The sequence below is a fragment of the Sturnira hondurensis genome, unplaced genomic scaffold (assembly GCF_014824575.4).
Source record: "Sturnira hondurensis isolate 20B ecotype Veracruz unplaced genomic scaffold, ASM1482457v3 Scaffold0018805, whole genome shotgun sequence".
In the NCBI taxonomy this organism is placed as follows: Eukaryota; Metazoa; Chordata; class Mammalia; order Chiroptera; family Phyllostomidae; genus Sturnira; species Sturnira hondurensis.
Window position 1 is genome coordinate 2,193,379 of NW_028091436.1, and position 16,571 is coordinate 2,209,949.

At 63.9% G+C, this 16,571-nt stretch overlaps 1 protein-coding gene across 1 annotated transcript in view; it reads left to right on the top strand.

Annotated features, from left to right (window-relative positions):
• LGR6 (leucine rich repeat containing G protein-coupled receptor 6) overlaps positions 1-16,571 on the top strand; it is a 65,777-nt gene that overhangs the window by 33,774 nt on the left and 15,432 nt on the right. The window contains exons 5-7 of the mRNA XM_037070533.1: positions 1,869-2,084; positions 5,987-6,058; positions 15,604-15,672. Of these exons, the coding sequence (XP_036926428.1) occupies positions 1,869-2,084; positions 5,987-6,058; positions 15,604-15,672 (357 nt within the window). The remainder of the gene's footprint in view (positions 1-1,868; positions 2,085-5,986; positions 6,059-15,603; positions 15,673-16,571) is intronic.

The following is a 16,571-nucleotide window of genomic DNA, read 5'->3' on the forward strand; positions in this document are numbered from 1 at the left end:
CCTGTGGGTGCTCATGGTGTGGAGGCACCTGGGCTTGGGCACCTGGTGCAGAGGCTGGCGCCTCCTCAGCTGTGTGGTCGCCGGAGGCTCCCCCGCCAAGGCCGCCCCTCCCCGGCAGGTGGGTCAGGGCTGCTGGTCTTCCAACAGGGTCTCCTCTCACTTACCTGCGGGTGGGGCGGAGGCTCCCCCAGGGCCTGGGAGGGCGGGGCCCCGAGTTTTCCATCGCTGTGGGTCGCAGTCAGTGAACTGCCCGACCTAATCATCTCCCGTTAGTCAGGAGGGACCGGCCTCCCCAGCTCTCGGTGGGTGTCTGTGGCCCGGCCTTCCGACCACCTGCCCTTGGGGACCCCCACCGCAGCCTCAGCCTCAGCCCTGGGGGGGTGGGGGGAGCCACGTGGCTCTGGGGGGTTAAGCCGTTCCCAGAGCCCAGGCAGCCCCGACTGGCCCTCGAGGCCCCACTCACCTGCCGTGTTTTCACAGGCAGGAGAGACCAGCAGAAACCGTTCGGGCCGCCCGGGCCCACGCACAGGGAGGGGGCTGCTGGGGCTGCCGGCTTGATGCCAGGGCTTAACTGGCGTGACTCCTCTCTCCTTCCTGGCAAACCAGGGTCCGTCTGGGCTGCTGTCCTGCCTACGGAGGGGGCGGTTCAAAACGCTCTTTCAGTCCCAAGTGGTGGCTTCTGAGCCTTCTCCACAGCCCGGCGCACCTGCCTGGCTGGCCTCAGCCGGCCCTCCCCTCTCCTGCCCTCTGTCCGCCCCCTTCCTGGCCCCCTGTGGCCCCAGCAGCAGCCACTCTCTGGTTCCCTGTCTGCCAGACACTGTCCACTCCCCTGACAAACTCCTCCTGGGCCCCCAGTCCTGCCTCACTTGCGCCTGGAGCCTTTCCTGCCCCCCACCCCGTCACTGAGCTATGACTCTGGGGGGTGGGGGGATGGGGACACTCTCTTCACATTCTTTTTTTTTTTTTAAATTTATTTATCTTCAGAGAGGAAGGGAAGGAAAGACGGAGAGAAATATCAATGTATGGTTGCCTCTCACGTGTCCCCTGCTGGGAACTGGCCTGCAACCCAGGCATGTGCCCTGACCGGGAATGGAACCACGATACTTCTCTTCACATTCTTGTGTTTATATGATCCAACCCATCCGTGTACGGGCGCCTCTAGGGTGGTCTTCACAAAGAGATGCCCAGCGCCCCCTTCTGAACCAGACTCCCCTGGGAGGGGCTCAGGGCTCCGTGAGTGCCCAAAGCCCCGGGCGACCCAGCCTCGGCCGGAGCAGCCAGGGGAGGGTGGCCGCCCTGGGAGGACCGCGCCTGGAGTGACAGCCTTGCTGGGGAGGGCTCCTGGCGGGGACCGGGGCTCCATCAGGTCCCAGCATGTCCGTCCGGTCAGCTGAGCAGGGAGACCCATCAAACCGCTGGGCCCTGGGGGAGGGGGTCTTGCTGCGCTGGGGGTCAGGGAGCAGCCGCGTCTTCAGGGGCGTTGTCATGGTTAGGCTGGCGGGAGGGGAATCTCTCTGTCCGTGGGGGGACCTCGGTTTTGTGGCCATGGAGTGAACAGCTGTGGGAAGGACAGAGACCCGCCAGGGCAGGGGGCAGTGGGGATGCACCAGTTACCCACACGTGGGGCGTGGGTTCACCCGCCATCTTCCAGGAAGCAGAGCCGCACGGGGCAAGGGGTCAAGAACTGCTGACCAGGATGGAGACAGAATCTGGGCTGCAGAGGGGATCCAGGCCCCGGGGGCCCGGTCACGGCTTAGCCCCATGGTGCCTCCTCAGAGCCAGCGGGGGTCCTGGCCGCCTGCCCTGCCCAGCCCCAACCTTGGTTCGTGTCTTGCCCAACTGACCCTTGCCTCCTTCTCTCCCTCCAGGCGCCTGGACGCCAATCTCATCTCCCGGGTCCCAGAGAGGAGCTTCGAGGGGCTGTCCCGCCTCCACCACCTGTGGCTAGATGACAACGCCCTCACCGAAGTCCCTGTCAGAGCCCTCAACAACCTCCCTGCCCTGCAGGCCATGACCCTGGCCCTCAACCGCATCAGCTACGTCCCCGACTACGCCTTCCAGAACCTCAGCAGCCTGGTGGTGCTGTGAGTATGCTCCGCCCCGCTGCCCACAGGCCCCACCACACGCCCGCCGCGGGGAGCCCGAGGGCAATGCTCGCCCCTCTGCGGTGCTGCCCTCCTGCTCTGTGGCCCCTCTGTGCCCCGCTGTCCCCATGCGATCGTCTTCAGACCAAGCGCCGCTAGAGCTAGAGGAGGCCCTCAGAGGGCAGAAGCCGGAGGGCCGCTGTGTTTCTCGCTGAGCCAGCACAGGGGTGGTGCCTGGAGAATGGGCACGTGAGTCCAGACTTCCTTAAGGGACTCCCACCCCGCCAGGGGACCGGGTGTGGCGGCTGGTGCTTTGGCCCAGGGACAGGGTACATTCATGGCTCCCAGGCCCAGAGAAGCAGCCGTCACCGGTGATTAGCCAGCCTGCCCCGAGGGGTAATTACCTGGGAGACAGCAGCCCTGGCAGCAGCAGGCACAGGGTGAACCCTGCCTCCCCGGGGGGTGGGGGGTGGCTGTCGAGGCAAATTAGCTCCCAGCTAATTGCCGTGAGTGACGGGCAGGTTCACAGGGGGGTCGAGGAGGGCTCTGGGGTCATGGGTGACTGCTGTGGGCTCGGCACCAGCTGCTGCAGGAACACGCGTGTCAGGGGCTCTGTCCAGGGGAGGCTGGCACCTGCAGAGGGTCAATGCAGCAGGTGTTTCGCTGTAGCTTCGGCGATACCCTGGCAGCAGCCCGAGGGAGTGGGGTCAGGGCCACGGGGAAGCCAGGGCCTCGGGACGGTCCCCAGCAGCACCCGGGGCGGGGTGGGGGCGACGCAGGCAGAGGCCCTGGAGTGTGGGATACAGCCGCTGCCCTCCAGGGTGACGGTCCAGGGGAAACAGCAGAAGAAAGACGGGGAAGGATAGCTCCTGCCCTCAGATGCATCGGAGCCCAGCGGGTCGGGAGGGGCGGGTCCTGGCCCCGACAGGTGCAGACAGGTGAGGAGGTCACGCGGTGAGGAGAGTGAGAGACCCAGCGGTCCGGGTGAAGACCCTGGGGTATGGGCAGTCCAGGAGAAGAGGCTGTGGACAGAGTTTGGGCCTTGCGGTGTCAGGGGTGACTTTGTCTGCGAGTGGGGGAGGGGAGTGTGAGGGTTTCGAGTGAGGGTGAGAGGTGAATGGGAAGGGGTTGGGGGGGGGGGACTGGGGGACTGAGGACAGAAAGGTCAGCAGGAGGCCCCGCTGACCAGCCAAAGCCCAGGCTGGGGAGGCGGCCGAGGACTGGAGTGGAGCAGCACAGAAAGGGCAGTTGGGAGAAGAACTGACTTGATGCAGAGGTTTTTCGAGGCTGGGATTTCCAGAAGGGGAACCAAGAAGGACTCGGAAGCGCGTTGGGCCCCAGAGGCTAGAAGCTGAGCCACCGCAGATCGAGGAGGGGTGCTGCTGGGCCCGAGAAGGCGGCAAGGGGACCCACACAGGTGGGAGCCCAGCTCAGGGGCAGAGACGACCCCTGCTCTGGGGCAGGGGCAGGGACCCGCTCTGTCCCCCACCTGCCCCCAGCTCATGGGGATGGAGGAAACGGGCTTCGGTAGCAGGTGACCTTTGGGGGATGAGCTGCAGGAAGGCCTGGAGCCAGACGGGGTGGCCCCCGCATGATGGGCAGGGGTCTGGCTGGAGGCGGCCCCCTCCTGTTGCTCTGCCAAACCCCAGAGCGGCACTCGATGGGACGGCAGTGACGCCCCAGCGCCCTGTCCCAGGCGGCCACCGGAGGGGCCCAGCCCCCTGGGCTGAGCAAGTGGCCTGGAGGAGGGAGTTGGCGGTGGGGGTGCGGGGGGCTGTTTGCCAAGCTGAGACTTGGACCAGAGATGCTGTGAGGGGCGGGTGGAGGATGGAGGCCGAGCTCAGCGGGAGGCAGGAAGAAGTGACAGTTTGGTGAGGCTGGGGGGGCTGGGGAGCAGCCCACCCCTTGGGTAGGGAGGACAGTTCCCGCCCAGAAGGTCGGGCTGTGTTTCCAGTACATCAGAAACTCCCTGCGGGAGGGGTCTGTCCCCGCTGGGACCTGGCGGAGCATGTGACAAGGATGGGGACTCGCAGGGCCCTCAAGGCCCAGCCCTGGCCGCTCTGCTGGGCGGGTCTGCCCGCAGGACCCCTGGAGGCCTGCCTGCCTCCCCCAGGAGGCCATTTCCTTTCTGCCTTTAATCCGAGACCCTAGGCACCCTGTGGGATCCCCAGCACCCAGCTCCCCAGAAACAGTGGGCACCGTTCAGCTGCAGATCCCAGGCTCTCCTCATTTTGGAGAGTTCCCTTCCTGTGTCACCCCTGAATGCACCTCTGTCTCACTGCCCAGTCCCTCCCTCGGGGACACCAGTGTCTCCGCGCTGAGTCACCGGGGTCCTCCTCCCCTCCCACTCCCCGAGTGCTGACCCGCGCCTCCCACCAACCGCCCTGCCGGCCGAGAGGTCTCCACTTTCTCTGACTGTGGCTGCAGCTGTTTCAAACCCAGGGACTGGAGTTTTAGGATATGGTCTCTGCCCTCCATTTGCTCCCTTGGCCTGTGACATCACTTTCTTTCATTTGTAAAGTCCGACACGGTGCTTCAGCTGATGGTCCGCAGCAGAAAGTGGCTGTGCTGTTTCCCTTGGGCTCCTCTCCCGTGAGCTGCGTTTCACTCTAGGCCTGACCTCTGCCGCCTTTTGCATCTGTGTGTCTCCCACCTGCTGTTCCCTAATTGCCACGTGACTCCCTTCTGGGGCCTTCGCTGGGAGAGCTGTCTACCGGTCCCAACGGCGTCACTGTTGGCCCGTGGAGCACCCCCTCCAAACTATAGTGTGTGGGCCAGTCTTGCGGGTACACTGCCTTCCCCCACGCGTGCGAGCCCCGGTGGAGCGAGGTGGGGGTGCTGGGAGGAGGCATCCAGCCTCCTCAGACCCCAGGCCCTGCTGGCCCAGCAGATCCAGGAGCTGTGAAACGCCTGAGTCACGCCCTCCACCCGGACCCTAACTCGGTGCATGGCTCAGAGCCTTGGGCTTGGAAGCAGTGCAGAGAGAAAGGGCGTTCGCAGAGCTGCCTCTGTTCAGATTTGGGGGATTTAGGGAGAATGCTCAGGGTTTTGTTTTCGTGCCTGTGCCATCCCTTGGCCGCCAGGTTTTGCAGTTTGCTCGCGTTAGGTTATGTCTGTCCTTGCCTTGTTGCTACTTGTAGTATCTGGGGCAGCAGTGGGGTTTCTGCTATTTCACTCGTTTCATTAGGAACTGGGAGAAGAACATCCCGTTGCTTATTTTCAACTAGCTATTTATCGCGGAATTCTCTCCCAGCCTGTGTGCTCCCCTGAGCCAGGCCCCTCTCCAGCCTGCAGTTCGTCGCTATGGACACTGGTGCTTGGGACACCCTTCCCTCTGCTTGTCCAGATCTCCCTTCCTCCAAGGCCCTGCTCTGGGTCACCACCTCCAGAAAGCCCTCCCTGATTGATCTGGCTTCACCAGTCCCTGCCGCCGCCGTGCTCGCCTGTCTGCAGTCCTGTGACAGAACACTCGGCCCTTAATTATATGTTGTCTGCCGCGGTTGGCTGTTGGCTGCCATCAGGGCGACTGGCCACTGAGTCAGGCAGGCTGGGTGCTGGGGAGCAGGACCAGAGAGGAAGCCTCAGACCAGAGCCCCCTCCGAACCAGGCCTCTCTGAGACATAGCGGGAGCGGCACCGGCTGTGGCCAGGGCGCTCCACTCCGCTTCCCTCTAACCAGAAGTTGGAAAGGGGTCACCTGTGGTCCACCCAGCCTCGGAGACTCTGACTTCCGACATCGGTCTCGGTCGATTGTTTTGTCTCTGGGGTCGAGGGCTGGACCACCCGGGGGCACCCGCTCCATGCGGCAGCCTCCGCGTCCTCCTTAAGCTGCCATCTGCCCCTGCCCCACCCCGGGCTCGGCGCCGTGGGCCCTGCCTGACAACCCCCTTTCCTCCCACACAGGCATCTGCATAACAACCGAATCCAGCGCCTGGGCACCCACAGCTTTGAGGGGCTGCACAGTCTGGAGACACTGTGAGTGTGGGGTTGTGGCCGAGCTGCATCCTGCCCATACACCCGCTGTGGCAGCCTGGCCCTGGGGTGGGGGGGTGCTGGTGTCTGGCTGCCCACCCACTCGCCACACTCCCTCCCCGGAACTGTCTCTAGCTTGTCACCCGGATGAATAAGTGAAAAGGGCCTCCTGCCTGTGGCGGGTGGACTGTGCCCTTCGGGAGCTTGGGGGAGCCCAGGGAGCGGGCCCCAGTGCCAGGTGCCAGCCAGCCACCGAGGTCGGGAAGGGTTCATGGAGGAGGCCGAGTGTGGGGGCTTTGGGTGTGTGTGTCCCAGAGGCTGGGCCGTCCGGGTGTGTGATTGAGGGGGGCATTGGGGACAGGACTGCGGACCCCTCCTCTGCCTGCGCCCCGGGAAGCCCAGGAGCATGCTGGGAGAACGTCAGAGCCGGCCCAGCTGGCCCTGCTGCTGACCTCGTGCCCAGGGGTGGGTGCAGGGGTGCCCAGCCTGCCAGCAGGAAACGCAGCCTGTCTCCTGCCCTGGGCCAGACGGAGCCGTGTGCCCCCCTCCCCCGGCAGCTGCCCAGGGTGGCGGGCAGTCACAGCCAGGGCTCTGACGCCCAGGGACCGCACTGCCTGCCAGGGACCGAGCGGGCCCAGGGTGGTGTGTTTGCGGGCCAGACAGACCTCAGCCCTCCTTCAGTGCCCAGCCATCCTCCGCCACTTGCGTGGAGTATGAGTGCACAGCTCTGCCTTGCCGGGTGCGTGGGGACTCCAGAGCTCTGGGCGGACTCGGGCTGCCCGCCCGCCTGCCCGCCGGGTGTGGGCTCGCTCTGCTGGGAAGCCGTGGGGGCCCCCATGCTGGGTGAGGGTCAGCTCCTCTGAAAAGCCCATCCGCAGCGCTTTCCTCACTGCAGGGCACGCTGCCCGCTTCTTTCTCAATTAGCCACTGGCACACTGCGCCGGGCGTGGCCGGTGCTGGCTGCACTACAGAGCGGCCTGCCGCCCAGCGCCCACCGAGCTTTTGATGTGCCGGGCGCAGGGCCACCAAAAAGCCTGCACTCACGGCACAGGCGGGGAAGCCAAGGTGAGGCACGGAGAGGCGCCCCACCCCCACGACTGGACACAGCGAAGCGGCAGGGGCTGGGGCGTGAGGGGTCCCTCCAGCCTGTGACCTCGGCCACGTCCTGCGCTCTCCCAGCACCGTTGCTGGGCCGAGAGGAGGTAGGAACCGCGCTGGTCTCCACCGTTGGCTGCCGGGTGGCGGCTGGGGATCTCGCCCTGCACCCCTGCTCCCTCCAGCCCCCTTCTGGCTGGGCAACACCCCTTCCTTCCTTCCCAGCCGCCCTGCACCCCTGCTCCCTCCAGCCCCCTTCTGGCTGGGCAACACCCCTTCCTTCCTTCCCAGCCTTCAGGGATCCGCTCCGCTTCCAACTTCTGATGGAAAGGGGTTCTTTATCCTCCGTCCAGGAGGGGCACTTGCTGAGCCTGGGGGCAGCCAGAGGCGGGAGGGGCGGGGCAGGAGAGTGAAAGCCAGGAGTCAAAGCTTTTAATTGTTGGATAATCGTCGGGCTTTGCAGCCTTGGTTATTACTGGGGAGCTTTTCATGTGCGCTCCTGGCTGGCAGGGTGTTTCTCCCTGGGGCCGAAAAGCTCTGCCTCTCAGACCCCTCTCATCTCCGAGGATCCAGCCCCCCTCCTGCCCTGCCCCAGCTGTGGTTTGGCTCCGGCACCCAGCCCTTCCACCTGTGCAGGAGGGGCCCGGTGTGAGCCAGCACACGCGTGGTCACGCACGCACACAGCTCGCACGCCATGTAGCTCAGCCTGCCACGTTTCTCAGCTAACACCGACATGCCCCCCCCCCACCCATGCACAGCATCACTACCCACTGCCAAGCGCCCGGGGCAGTGTGGCCAGTGACCTGCACTGCTGTGGGGCCGGGCGCCATGGGCGCCACTGCCACCTCTGTCCCCGATGGCTGGCTGGCTGGAGTGGCCGCAGCCTTGGGCCTCTTTTCCCTTGGCTGCCCAGCAGCGGGCAACCTCGGAGGGAGAGGAGTCGGCCGGCAAGCATGCACCCTGCTCTCTGTGCTCCAAAAGACCCAGCGAATCCAAGAGGGGTGGGCAGGGTCCAGGGGCTGGACACCACTGTGCCCCGCCGGCAGGCATGCAGCCCCAGGCTCCTGCCCCGCTGCACTCTGGGGAGGCTTGGCTCTCAGGGCAAGACTGTCCCCAGCTGCTTGCAGGAGAGAGTCCTGTCCTGCAGGCGCCCCTCCCTCCTGCGCCCCCACGAGGGTGCCCGTCCTGGCCGAGAAATTCAGAGTCAGAGGCAGGTCGGCCTATGAGGTTTTATTTCCTCACTTTGCCGCTCAGACCCGATCCGGAGATGCGGGGCGAGCTGCCCGCCTCTGGACGGACAGGTGCTGGTGAGGCCCCGGACGTGGCTCCGTCAGCGCTGGCTCCCGGGGGTCCGGCCAGTCACGGGCCTTCCCGAGCGTCTGGGCTGAGAGTCCTCGAGCAGGAGCGGTGCTGGGGAGGCTCTGCCTCCGCAACCTGAAACCGGCCCGTGCGCAGTCCACGTGACACGAAGCACGGAGACCAGGGCGCTACTCCGTGCCACCAGCAAATGCTTCTCAAATCCCTGGCTCTACTGGCCAATAAAATCTGTGCCCCCCACAAAAAGAGCCGAGCAAATGCACTGCCACCCCAGGGGCCTGCCCCACACCTCAGATATGGGCGTCTGATATCAGCCAGAACTCGGAGGGGCCCTCCCTGGGGCCTGGGTCTCGGGCTCTGGGCCTCATTACCATCTGGTGAAGGAAATCCGACAGATCAGGGCCCCTGGGCTGCTGGACTTTCTCCTGGGAGGGGACCTGGGGCCATGGAGGGTGGACGCCTTCTGGCCCAGCTCCCTCTCGTCGGCACTGGCCAGCAGCCGTGTGATACAAGGCCCGGGGTGGGGGGTATATTCGGGGCTCTGCCTCGTGGTCCAACACGAAGCTCCACGTGCATCAGGCAGTGGGATGGGAAGTGAAAATGCTTTTTTCTCAGAGGCTGTGGCATCTCTTATCTTGCTTGTTCCCCCTCCCATCTGCCTGTCCAGGCAAGAATTGTCTCCCCTGGTGTTGCAGGTGAGGAGAGCCGGGCAGAGCAGACATGGCTCACCAAGGTCTCCCGGCAAACCAGGGGCTGGGACTGGAGCTGGGTCACTGCCGCCCTCCCAGCGCCCATGGCCAGACCACACAGGCTCTGGATGGGTCAAGGGGACCCTTCCTTGCCAGTCTCTCATCACCCCACGTTTGTGGGTCTATTAGTTACAAATCTGTGGGGCTTTGTGGCTTATAGAGGAATTTATTGTTCCATATAAAATGTCATTTTTTCTGGCTTTCCCTGTGGAAGCAGTCTTGGAACCTAGCAGGTGGGAAATTGAGCCGTGCAATGCGTTTGTCCTGCAGTCCATGGCCACGGCGAGTTATTAACAGTGCTTCCCAGCACCGCGTTCGCTGTCCCACGGCCCTGGCGCTGTGGGCAGCCAAGGTCACCCTTCTTGTCCCTGCTTCCCCTTCCTCCCCTGCTGGCAATGGGGCTGAAGCTTCTGCTCCAAACCTGCCCTGCTCCCCGGGACGCCCCCGCCAGCTGGCCTGGAATGGCGGGGAGCGTAGGCTCAGGAGATGGTGGGCGCCCATCCGAACTGCTGGCCAAGGTCCCCCGGTGGGTCTGTCCCTCAGTTTTGGAGGGAAGGAGCCGGCAGAATCAGTGACCCCTGCTCACGGCTGAGTTTCTGGGGCGTTCGTGACCACCGTCTGGAGATGCTTGTGCTCCCACGGGGACAGTCCCTCCACGAGCTCCGTGGTTCAGAACTGTGGGTCCTGACATTGCACCTGCGAGGTGAGGTTGCTGGGACAGACCCTGGTGGCACAGCGCTGTGACGGGGCCACCCCAAAGCCTCCAGGTCGTCATGGCCTACGAGCAAGGTGGGTGCTGCCCACACCTGGGTCCTGTGGCTTTTCTGGAGAGGGTGCTGGGGGGAGGAAGCGCCAACAGACCCTCATTCAAGGGCCTTGGTGGCAGCTCGAGGCAGAACACGGCAGCTGTCTCGGGAAGACAGTGAGCAGGTGACTGGCCGACATGATGGCCCGGGGAGTGAGGAGAAGAGGGAGGGTTTCTCGGTGCACAGAGCAGCCCACGGGGGTGGCCCGACACCCAGCACAGGCAGTGGGTACCCTGCTGCTGAAGCGGTCCCCGTGCAAACTCAGACACGGCTCTGGCCACAGGCAGACTTCTCACTCTCTTCCAAGTCCTGGCTCCTCGGGTCCCAGGTGCTTCAGGGGTCAGCAGCTTCCTTGAGACCCCGCTGTGCCAGCTGCCGGTGTTTTCCGAGTTTCCCGGGGAGGACGAGCAAATAGGCGGAGGGAGGCTGATAGGAAGCAGCCTCTGTGTCTCTCAGGGGAAGTCGATGGCAATTTCGCTAATTGCCCCGTTTATTCGTGGGTGGCCTTTGCTGGAGGCTGCTGGAAGGTAAAACGGTGCTGTCAGTCAGAGCGTCTCTATCGGTTCCTGGCTCCCGGGCCCTCCGCCCCCAGCAGGCAGAGTCAGATTCAAGCCAGAGGCTCTGTGTGTATGGGAGGGCGCACGCAGGACACGTGGTCACGGCGCCGTCCTCACCAACACTGCCCCACGTGCCCTGGTCTGTAACCTGGGAATGAGCCCCAACTGAGCCTGAGAATCGGCATGAGGCCCGCACCATAAATCACACGGACCCTCTCTCTGTCCAGGCTTGTGACAGCGGCCAACTCCTGTGTCTGCTGGTGCAGTGACCAGGGACCGGCGAGTCTGGGTGGGTGACCAACGTCCAGTAAAAGGAAGAGGGAAAGGAGGCGGCACCCTGGTGGCCTCTGCCCTGGGCGCACGGCGGGTGTCGGGGTCCGAGGGGGAGGAAGCACACGCGCGGAGTTGGGGGCTGTCCCAAGGCCCCGGTTTCTCCCCCATCCTCCTCCTCACTGTCCCTGCAACTTCCTTCTCAGAAGGGCGCCTGCCAGCCTGTGTCTGTGTTGTGCGTGGAGAGATGTGAGTCGGGCCTAACTCAGCCCAGGCTCCAAGACCCTGGAGCCCCCCTCTCTCCACACCTGCGTTTTCTTACCGGTCGGACACAGGGGCCGGCTAGCGTGACAGCGAAATCTGCAGCTGTGAGCTCTGAACGAACAGCGAGGCTCGCAGACAGCTCGGGAGGCGGCCGTTTCCTGGTCTCCGAGTCTCTACAGGGCCAGGGAGGAAAGATGCTGGGAGTGTGGGTCCTCGGCAGCTCAGGGCTTTGCCTTCTTCCCAGCTGCGTTGCCGATGGCCTGGACCTGCCACCCACCGGGGTTGGGTTTGGCTGGAAATGGCTGAGCAGACGGAGCGGAGCTTCCAGACGGAACTGGGGCTGCAGGAGGCCCTTCGCCGTCTGCTCCCAGCTCCCCAGAGCAGCCGACAAAACAGTTCACGCTTCCTGGGCTTCTGGCTCATTCCAGGCTCTTAAAAAGCCATGAGAGGGTTTTCTGAGGTGAGGGTGTCAGAAACCAGCCTTCCACAGAAGGGCCAGACCAAAGGAGCCCGTGGGGGTGTTGCAGGGCGGGCTCTACGTGACCTCAAGGGGCAACACAGGACCGGGCAGCCCCGTCCTCAGGCCTCGGCCCTTCGGCTGGAGAAACCACCCCGGACAACGAGCACCCGCATGTGTGGCCCTGTGCCCAGGCCTGGGGAGCCCCGAGAGGGGACCCACGTGCTTCCTGAGTGTGGCAGCTCCCAGTGGGTCGGGGCACAGCGTGCACACAGCGGCCCCCCCGCCCCCCACCCTGACTCACCACGTGGGCCGCAAACCCAGCTCTTTCGTTCTCAGCCAAAGGGGTCAAGCGCAGGCCTCTCTCTGGCTCAGCTCCTCGTGGGCAAAATGGAGGCGATAACAGCACCTGCCTCACGGGGCTGGCACGGAACGGGATGAGTTCATAGATGTAGCTCGCCCAGAACCGCAAGAGTTACCTAGCAATTACGGTCATTATCAGGACTGTTATTATCACCACCTTCGTTATTGCCGCCTGAGGCCGAGCTGCTCCGGAGAGAAAACCAGCTGGCAAGGGGGCGAGGGAGCCGTTCCGGCTGCAGGGACGCCGCGCGAGAGGAAAGGTCTGCTGGAGTCGGGCTCCGGAGGGGCGGAGGGTTTCCGCAGCCGAGGACGCGAGGGAAGGCTCCGCGGAAGCAGACGCACGCAGACATGAAGAGGCACAGCGGTCGGACAGGCAGACGGGCGGACGGACCACTTCATTGCTGGATCCCGTTCCCCACGTCAGGAGGAGCCATCTCCAACTTTTTGTCGGAGAGCAGCCAGGTCGCCGGTGCCGCCTGAAAGCTCTTCCCAGCCAGCAGCTGAGAGTGTGGACTCCGGACCCCCAGGGCCCGGGCACAGCTCCCGCTGAGCGGCTGGAGCAGACAGGCCGTCCCTGGGCAGTGGCTGCAGCCCCAGAGGGTCATCTCTGGACCCGGGAATGGTCCGAGGAGAGTGTTTCTTCGTGACAGGTGGCCACCCCACATGATGGTCAGGGACTTGGCTTCTTGGGCCCTGGCCACCCTCATGAGCTGGTGGAGGGGCGGACAGACTGTGGAGGAGACGGGCTGCTGTGCCATCCATCCTGGGCCAGCGGCACCTTCCGTGGGGGAGTCGGGTCAGCGCCGTCAGCTGCCTCCCCGCTTGGCTCCTGTTCCGTAGGCCGCGCCATCCAGCAGCACTCTCTGGATGGTGCAGACGTTCTCGTCTGTGCTGCTGACCTCAGCCACGGAGAGCTGGTAGGCCCGCTGATGGTGCTGACGTAGCGTCAGCTGAAACTGAAGGAACCACGCAGCTGGGGGCATTGGTAGTGGGCAGTTGTCACACAGAGGAGAGCGGCTGGGTTCAGGTCACGGCCGTGCAGGAACAGGTGTGATCAGGGGACGTGGGACACCGCTGTGCCTCGCTTTGTGGCCTGTGCAATGGGTGTGAGAGCAGTACCTGCCTGACGACGTGAGGCTGTCCCGTGGCCGGCATCGTGGAGGTCAGCAAGGGCGTGCTCGGCAGTCCAGGGACACCTCCCCCAGACAGAGACACCTCGCCTCCAGACGCTGCCTTATCTCAACCGAACGGTCACATGTCCTTCACTAGCTTCACGGCGCAGACTTCGGCTGAAGCCGCTCTCTCTGCCGGCTCCACCCCCTTCCCTTCTCCACCGATGGAAATGTCACCCCGTGACCTCCAGTTTGCAAAGGTCCTGGTCCCTGGTGAGTCCTCCGGGACCTGTCTCGTCCTACGGAGACCCAGTCCAGTGGTCTCAGGCCTCGGTCCGCACAGGAATATCCTTCGTCCGCCCCTCTGCCTTTGGTGTTACCCCTCGGGGCTGGCAGAGCAGAGGTCAAGTCTGATTGGCCCCAGAGGGAGCCTGCACCCCGCCAGCCACACCCACACCTAAGTGGGCAAGTCCAGGGGCTCCACCGGCACACTGTTGGCAGGGTGCCTTCTGACATTTGCTGGTTTTATTTTCCCACGTTTCCCAACAAAAATAGCCTCGTGCTCACATGCCTTTTCCCGTGTCGGCCAGGCCGGGTCTGGCAGTGCTCCCAGCCAGAGGCTGCCGAGGGGGGCCTGGCTGCCTGGATGCGGGTCCGCCGTTCCCCCAAAGGGCTCCAGCAGCAAACGGCAGGGGGCTCGTGCCGGGGTCCCATGGCCCTGAGCGAGCCCCACAGTGCCCTGCGGGACTGTCCCTTGCCTTTTTCACATCAGCCTCCAAATCTTAAGGAGGATCCCAGGAATACCCTTAGATTCCTTAAGGGCCCCTTAATGTTTTCCATTATCGTTGTATCTAGACCTTTTCACTTACTCCTTCGTTCTCTTTGCAAGTGTCTGTGGAGCTCAGTTCTGCCCCCGCGCTGCTGTGGGGTCTGAAGTCTGAGTCGGGCAAGTTCCTAATTTCAGGGAACTTTCGTTCTCGTCGCGTAAAAAGAAAAGAGACAAATACGTGTCAGATGCAAGTACGTTCCACGAGGAGAGAGTAGGTGGGGTGTCTCATGATCTATGGCCTCACGCTTAGGGGAGTTCAATAGTTCATAATCACTCCTGGCTCCGCGGCCTGTCTGGGCGTGCGTGACAGGCCCCTCCCCGGTGCTCTGCCGGGGCTCGGGGGTCCTGCGGGGCCGCTCACGTCTGGGCCTTGGTGTCCAGCAGGTCGGGCCTCTCTCTCCAGGCCACCCCGCTCCCTTCCCCAGTGATGGGAGTGCACCCAGGGGAGGCAGAGGCTGCGGGGCCGCTTGTGACTGAGGACTATCTCACGCCAAGTTATTCCCGCCGCATTCTGCCGGTCACTGCCCGTCACGAGGCCAGCTCTGTCTCAGAAGTGGGGAGGTTGATCTTAGCAGAAGCATTGAAGAGCTGCAGGCAGCAGATTCATTGAGGTATGATTGGCAGACAGTGGGAGTTGAAGGCGTTCGGCGTGTCAGCTGGATGGGCCGCTGAATGCCAGGCTGTGGCTGCTCTGAATCCGCTGGCCTTGCGGGGTTGGGGACAGGGCGACTGGCTGCGGTTTCACACCGAGCGATCGGAGGAGGGCGAGCCCGGTGAGAGCCGGCAGAGCTCCGGGCCCGACCAGCCCAAGTCTTAGCGCCGGTCTCTGTCCCATACGGGAATAACGCAGCATCGAGGCTTCTGAGTGCAGGTGCTTGGGTGTCCCCTGTGGAACGTCCAGCTGCCAAGGTCAGGGGCCTCCACTTGGACACAGGGACAGGTGACGGTGGGACCGAGAAGACTGTGTGATCACTCTGCAGCTCACACCCCGGCTCTCCCAGCCTGTCATCTGGGTGGCTTCCACGGCCGGCCGGTGGTAGATTGAACGCCAGGAATGTGGCCCCCCGCCCCCCGCTGCAGCCCCGTCTGGGGCGCTGTCTTCCGAGTGCCCTGAGCCTGGGCACAGACCCTTCTGCAGGACCCGTCCCTGGCCCTGAGGGAACTGGGCATCAATCGGCTTGAAAATACACGGCCAGCCGACGTCTGCAAGGCGGTGCCCCTTTAAATGCCCACCTGTCATTGGTTGGGACAATGCCACTCTCAAAGCCACTGCCATGTTTGTGATCACACATGTGACATACGTGCTCATTGTGGACACACTGAGAAATGGGGAAAGATGAGCTGCCCGCCACCACCTTATGCCAAGGGGCGCTGTTCGTTTTTACAAAGGGTGAGGGCAGAGGCCACAGGCAGCCCAGGGAATCACCCAAGAACCTTCTAGAATCCCAAGAGCTGGTGACAGGTGTTAAAGGTTTCCTTCTCCCATCTGTCCCGAGGCCCCATTGATGTCCCCAAAGGCTTAAAGGGCTTCCCTGGCCAGCGGGGACAGTTCTGAGCCAGCTGGCCCCTGCTCCCTGTCCCCTTGTCCAGGGGCTGTTCCGGTTTCAGGAGTAGGGGTGAGATGTGCATGTCCTCACACATGTCTCCCAGCATGGCGGGGGGGGCCCCATGCCTGGGCAGCCCCTGCTCTAGCCGGGCCGCTCCTGACGAGGGCTCCACTTCCTTCCAGGGACCTGAACCACAATGAGCTGCACCAGTTCCCGGTCGCCATCCGCACGCTGGGCAGGCTGCAGGAGCTGTGAGTGCCTCTGCTGGCCCGCGCCCTGCACTGGGGGCTGGGACGGGCGGGGGCCGGGGACAGACGGACAGGGGCACAGCCTGGAGCGCGAGCAGCCTGAGAGAAGCTGAGGGCGACCAGCAGAGCCCCAGACCTCAGGCAGCGTCTCCACTCAGATGGCCGCCTAGACCGCAGTGGCACCTTCATGCCACCTGGTCCTAGATGCGGGCCAGACCGGCCAGAGGGGAGAGTGGGAGGGGACACCTGGAAGTCCCCCATCTCTCGCTGGCCGAGATGTCTGACTTCCTCGGGCTGGGCAGGCAAAAGGATGAGGTTCCGTCCCCTGAGAGGGGAGGGAGGGGCCAACACCCTCGGGAAGCAGCAGCTGGAGGGTCTGTGCATGGACGTGTCTGTCCGTCCCCTTCTCTCTCTGTGACTCGGAGGGAAAGCTGCTTGGGGACAGGGCCTCTGTCCCCTGCACGTGTGAACCCCCAGCGAGCAGCTCAGCGCTGTCACAGCCGGCCCAGGTGGTGACATTGTCTGGAGGGCCAGGGTCAGTGACAGCTTGGGGCTGAGGGAGACCGAGAGCGAGGTGAGGTGAGGTGACCCGGAGCCCCAGAGAAGCCGGGATCGCCACGGAGACGAGGGTGGCTACTCTGTGAGGGTTCTGTGCCACATGGCCCAGCATTTATTGATTGTATTTCATTCTTTTCAAGCATTTATTTCGAAAGGTCTTCCCCAGCTAACCAAACACAAACTCCTGCCCCAGGGCCCCAGGTGTTCACCCTGGTCTTCACGTCCACGTGTCCCTGTGTCCAGTCCGTCACCTTCCCGCCTTATGCCTCGTCCTCCTGCCCTGGCCCCTTCTCTGTGCTTTCGTTTTCCTGCCTTGAGGTCAAGCCAGCACCCATCTGGGGCTC